Source organism: Barbus barbus (genome assembly GCF_936440315.1).
Source record: "Barbus barbus genome assembly, chromosome: 29".
Lineage (NCBI taxonomy): Eukaryota > Metazoa > Chordata > Actinopteri > Cypriniformes > Cyprinidae > Barbus > Barbus barbus.
The window spans coordinates 29,369,467-29,375,466 of record NC_136757.1 but is presented as its reverse complement, the minus strand read 5'-3'; the positions used below and the strand labels follow the sequence as shown (position 1 = coordinate 29,375,466).

At 36.0% G+C, this 6,000-nt stretch overlaps 1 protein-coding gene across 2 annotated transcripts in view; it reads left to right on the top strand.

The window, feature by feature from the left end:
- Positions 1-974: 974 nt before the first annotated feature.
- Positions 975-6,000, top strand: part of LOC306848973 (ephrin-A5b) — a 126,250-nt gene continuing 121,224 nt past the window's right edge. The window contains exon 1 of one of the 2 annotated variants that reach the window (XM_079383771.1): positions 975-1,656. In XM_079383771.1, coding sequence (XP_079239897.1) covers positions 1,532-1,656 — 125 coding nt within the window. In that variant the 5' untranslated portion in view covers positions 975-1,531. The remainder of the gene's footprint in view (positions 1,657-6,000) is intronic. The other variant, XM_079383772.1, reaches the window with a different exon arrangement.

Here is a 6,000-nt window from a genome sequence, read left to right as displayed (position 1 = left end):
TTTCTAATATATTTGACAGAAAAGGGAGATTTGAGATTGGTCTGTAATTAATTAATTCTTTGGGGTCACGTTGTGGTTTTATAATGAGAGGCTTAATAACAGCCAGTTTGAAGGTTTTTGGGACATATCCTAATGATAATGATGAGATACTAATATTCAGAAGAGGATCTATTACTTCTGGAAGCACCTCTTTTTGGATCATAGATGGAACAGGGTCTAAAATACAGGTTGTTGGTTTAGCTGATTTAACAAGTTCATACAATTCTTCCTCTCCTATAGAAGAGAATGGAATTGTTCCTCGGGGGATCTATAGTGCATCTGATGCAATACTGTGGCTGACAGCTGCATGATTACAATTTTATCTCTAATAGTTTCAATCTTGGAAGTAAATAAGTTCATAAAGTCATTACTACTGTGCTGCTGGGTAATGTCTGCACCTGCTGATGGTATATTTTTTGTTAAATTAGCCACTGTATTAAATAAATACTTGGGGTTGTGTTTGTTTTCTTCTAGTGTTTTAAAATATGCCATTCTTTATAACCAACAATTTGATGATGAATAGTTCATTTAAATAGTTTGTTGTCTGTCTTTCCATATTATGTTTGTGTTATAGTTTTATTATATTTACACTTTTATCTTTTAGATTGATAGTACTGTTTATTTTATAATGTATAGTCTGATTTTATTTAATTATTAGTTAATTTCTATTTAAATAGTATCTATCTATCTATCTATCTATCTATCTATCTATCTATCTATCTATCTATCTATCTATCTATCTATCTATCTATCTATCTATCTATCTATCTATCTATCTATCTATCTATCTATCTAATGTCATTCCATCTCTCTAGTTTATATTGATGAAGTGGGTGAAGTAAATGTTTAGATGAGGGGAGGGGTTTGTGTTGTTAGCGCCCCGCCCACCCGAGTTCGGACCAATGGGCTTCCCCTGCGTCCCGCTGTAACCGAGCACACAGTCATTCGCAGCGAGCGGCGCTGGGTTCACATCATCACACCTCCTGCCGAACCGAGCGCATGAACTAACAGATGACCCCGCGCTCCTCCATCTCTCCCGCAATAGAATGACGGAGAGTGACGCGGATGTTTGTCGAGCTCTGCCTTTATCAGAACGGACTTCTGCGCTGAGATCAGTCTGAGCTTCTGTCTCCGCAGCGAACTTCTTCAGATCTCTCTCTCGGAGTAACACCGCGCTCCTGCTTCGTAGTTGTTGCATGTGTGGATGAGAAGCGCTTCTGCAGACTCGGTGGTGTCTCATATGTCTGATTGATATGCGCGTGTTTTCTAAAACTAAACTGAAGAGTGTTAGAATGAACCCTAAACACTGAGCGGGTGATATTTGTCTCTCCGGCGGCGCAGTCCACAGTTATTGACCGTAGTGCGGACATTCACAGCACTGACAGAAGATCATCTCAACACTTGCTCCACTGTCTGCCATCAGCCGAGACACAGATGCGAATGAAAGTCGACTAAAGCAAGAGGAATATACGTGTCCAAGTGTGCTGTAGTGATGCTGCAAGTGGAAATGATCCTATTCGTGGGTGTGATTCTGTGGATGTGTGTATTTAGTCAAGAGCCCAGCTCAAAGGTGATGGCTGATCGATACGCTGTCTACTGGAACCGAACCAACCCCAGGTGAGCGGATCGGTGCGACTATATTCGCCGCTGCTTTGCGCGAGCTTTGTATACGCGGCACTTTCACTTTGCATTGACATTTATAGAGAGATATTAACATGCATGCGGGTTTAAAGTGCGGTAATAGCTAATTAAATTTTTTTTTTTTAAAGATGAAGTAAACACAACGATAGATGGATATCGATACAATCAAGCGCATCGGTCGCGTTTCTGCGATTATTCGTAATTTGTTAGCTACAAATTATAAATCGTGGATTAAAAAAACAACCAGAACAGTAATAGCCTAATTCCGTTGATTCATATGGATGCACATGTTGTATCATAAACAAAAGTCAGTAAGAGATTAAACAATCACAGTTAAATCAATAAATAAAATAAACGCGTATTTTATTTTTTTGGATTATATTGGATGGCACGCATTTATTGACAAATCTTCAGTTTTCCGTCGCTGCGCGTGCCGATCGGACGTTATATTGTAAAGTTTACTTCAGTGTTTGGTTCCGTACTGTGTGTGTTTCATTCTCATTCAGGTGGTTTCTTAAGGCGTGGTGCATTTTTCCAGTTTGATACATATTTAAATCACCGATCCACAAAAATCTATAATTAATCGAACTCTTTCCGAGACGAAGGTTGCACTGTGAATGAATTCGTGTGGCTTTGAAACGTCGATTCACTGACAGTGAAACTCTGAAATAAAAACTGTATGTAATATATGAAGTAACACATAAATGCTGTTCATTGTCCTGAAATTATTTGACCTGATACATGAATTAAAAAGCAGGTGTAAACCCTATATTTGTGATATTAAGGGCCGCACGGTGAAGGGCAGCAGACGGGATCTGTTTCTCATGAATGAACACAACTGTAAACGACTGTGCAATTCTCAGTTCAAAAATAAATACATGTTAAAATATCTTACTTCAATGCACTTAAAGATTATTTACACGAGATCACAGTTTTTATATTTCTAGACCAAACAAGCAATAATGCAGGTTAACGTGCTTCATATGTTTATTTTCTTTCTAATTAAGAAAACAAGTTAAAATGTGCTACAGAATATAACTCCAGCCTACATGACCATTCATGTTTAGTTTATTTATTTATTTTATTTGTATATCAGTCACTGTCTTTTTCTGCATAACCTGTTATTTAAAATCTGCAGGCTAAATATGATTGGATATTTTCATAAAAGCATTAAAGTCTTTATTTTTTCAATGCATCTCCAGCACAGCGAAAAGAATAGGTTGCATATCATATTTAAAAGTTGTTTGAAAGCAGTTTTGAAACCTGCTGTCAGAGTGAATAGATCTCTGCTGATTAGAAGTTTTGCGGTCAGAATTACTCTCCTGCGTCCAGGGCGCCGTTTATTTATGTGACACTTTGTTTAAACAGAAAAACTCAAAGTCAGGTTTCATTTGGTCGCACGGTTTGCAAGACAGATGGCATTCTTTTTCATAATTAACAATAAAAATTTAATTGCAGGATGCTGTGCATACACACAAAAAAGAAATATTTCACAATATAAAGTATTTTTTCTCCTCCGTGTTTTTGGGGAAATAACCCTAGTTCCCAGAATCACAGATGGTTTGCAGTGATTCACGTCAAGGCCTGTAAGAATCCAGTGGTTTCCGAAGTCTTTTATTGTCTTGTTTTTGCTGGAGGGAAGCAGATAGACTCATAGAAAGCATGTTTTGTGTCCAGTAACTCATTTTGATGTGCAATAATCTTGTTGGGTTGACTTGTACAGCATCAGAATGATCTGAAAAAGAAGTGCATGTATATGAGATGAATGGTTTATATCTGGAAATTCTAGTTGTGTGTCTACTCTGTTTGTATTCATCACATGAGCTCTGACTGAATATCAGAAGGGCAGATAGATTGACTCGGGCCATCTGTTGGCTGCCCGCACCTCCTTTCTGAGTATGAATCGTTAATTGGTTAATTACTCGCTGCACCTTTGGCACACTAAACAGCCGTAATGAGGACGCCGTACCGTTTCCCATGCTCAAGAAACCCTGCTAGCCAGATTTCCCTCTGACTTCCTTCCCCTTTAGCTGTGACTCTCTTTATTTCTCAGTGCCATGCTGAGCAGAGAAAATGAATGAATACAATTAGATATTTCAGGAGCTTCATTCCGGCTGTGCGGCTCCTCCACTGGAGACCCGGGCATAAGGGTCACGCGCTCTCCGAACGGAAACCCCACATACATTCAGCTGTAACACGATAGTTGGGCTGCTTGTGAAAATGTTCCATGATGAACCAGTCAGAAATGTGTTCCCACTTGACTTAAACGTGCAGGACCATCCGGTGTTTATGGGACGACTGTGTTTACAGCAGCATTTCCCGTAAAACTCCCCAAAACACAATCAATTACTCTTCTAAATATATATATATATATATGTTTTAAAATGTATATTATTATTTTTTTAAATAATGATTAAATATGGAAAAAATATTTTTATTCAAATATTTTTATTAGTTTATTAAAGTGTTGTTTGCAAAATAATACATAAAAATGACTATACATTTTTATGTAAATGTACTATATGTCATTTTTATGTATTTAAAAAAATACATAAAAATGACTACATTTCTAATAAAAAATATTTTTTTAGTAAATATTCATAATTATGTATTCCAATTTAATACAATTATTATTTTTTTAAGTTTTTGTTTGCAGGTCACAATATTTTTTATAATAAAAATTATTTAAAAAAAATTTAATATAAAATAAAAATGTTCATTATTCAAATTTGTTTGCATAATAAAGAAAAATTAAACACTTCTAATAAAAAAAAATTGTTTATTAAAAGTTTGTTTGCAAAATAATTTTTATAATAAAATTGTTATACATTTTTTTTAAAATATTTTTTTTTTAATTACTTTTATTAAAGTTGCAAAAAACTATTTAGTATATTTCTACTGCTGCTTTACATGGTTTAGCCCAGATGAATTTTTAAAAGAGAAGTTCCATATTGAGTTGAACCTCTCTGACCTCCACAAACTCCACATGTAAAAGCTTATATGTACTTGCGTGTATTTTATGTGCATTTTAGCACCTCTTAAATCTCCCTCTTCTGTGGGAGATTAAAAACATACAGTAATACATGATCCAGCTCAGCTGAGAAACGTAAAACATGGTACGTTTCTCATGCATGTAGCCATATATGATTGCTGCTCCAAATACGAAAACAGAGCCTCTTATTCTTCAGTCTTAAACAGATCCTGCTGCAATTCAGACTGACTTGACTAGTTTTGACACTGCCTATTTTCCTCTTTTAGCCTTGTAAAACTTCTCCCGCGGTATGTAAAATGTGCCGTGCCTTTTCGCTGTCAAAATTCATTCTCAAAGATGGTTTGGAGAGAGTTCAGCAGGTCCATGAGAAACCTGGTCTGGAGGATTATTGTGATGATTTTAAAGAACAGACGGTGACATAAAGGACAACAGATTTAAGAAAGTATGACAGTGGATTAACGTTAGGCAAAATAAATAAAAATAATAACTTCACGTTTACCCTGCAACAGCTCATTAGGTGCTTGAGAAGGCAGCGGGACGTTTGTGCAATGCAACAGTTTTTTATTTAATAAGAGAAAAAGAGCCAGGGATTTACTGTCTGTTGTTTTTGGATATAGTTTGTGGATAAAATGCTTTTTCAGGATAAGGCTTTGTAAACTTTGGCATTGCGTTGGTGTCGATCTGCTGGGATTCTGATGGTGGATTCTGCTCTGGATTAGACGTACATGAGCGAACGCTGGAGAGACGCAGCTGCTTTTGCCCTGCACTTCGCTTTACAATCTGCATGCAGGACAAATTTATTATCAGCAACATTCTAGCTGATTCTCTCGTGTAATTAGATTTATGTAATTAATTTAGTGCAGACTCTTATTGGGTTGTGCGTTTAATCTAAAGCCACATGTCTTAATGTTCTGGTCCACTTTTAATATGCAACAGAGGAATGTGAGTCAAATACGCCTGTGCTGCAGGTTTTGGTTTTGTTGTACATGTTTTGTGCATCAGCATGATTATGATGGTTAAAATAAGCAAATGCACAAGACAGATGTTTGTGCATCGTCTGGTAGTAATAGAGGAACGTTTGAAGCAAGATCATCTACTGAACAAGACTGTTGTGGAATTAGTGCAGTTTATTTTATTTGCTTTTATTCATGATGCATATACAATATAAATTAATATTTGACATTTGAAAACCTTATCCAGCAAATAATGGTTAAAATAAGCAAATGCAATTAGCAAAAAGGTACGTGAAGTTATTTTTTTTTAGCATACTGGTCTCTTTTTTTTCTTAAAAATGTTGTCCTTTGTTTGTATTTGATGTTTGTGCATTA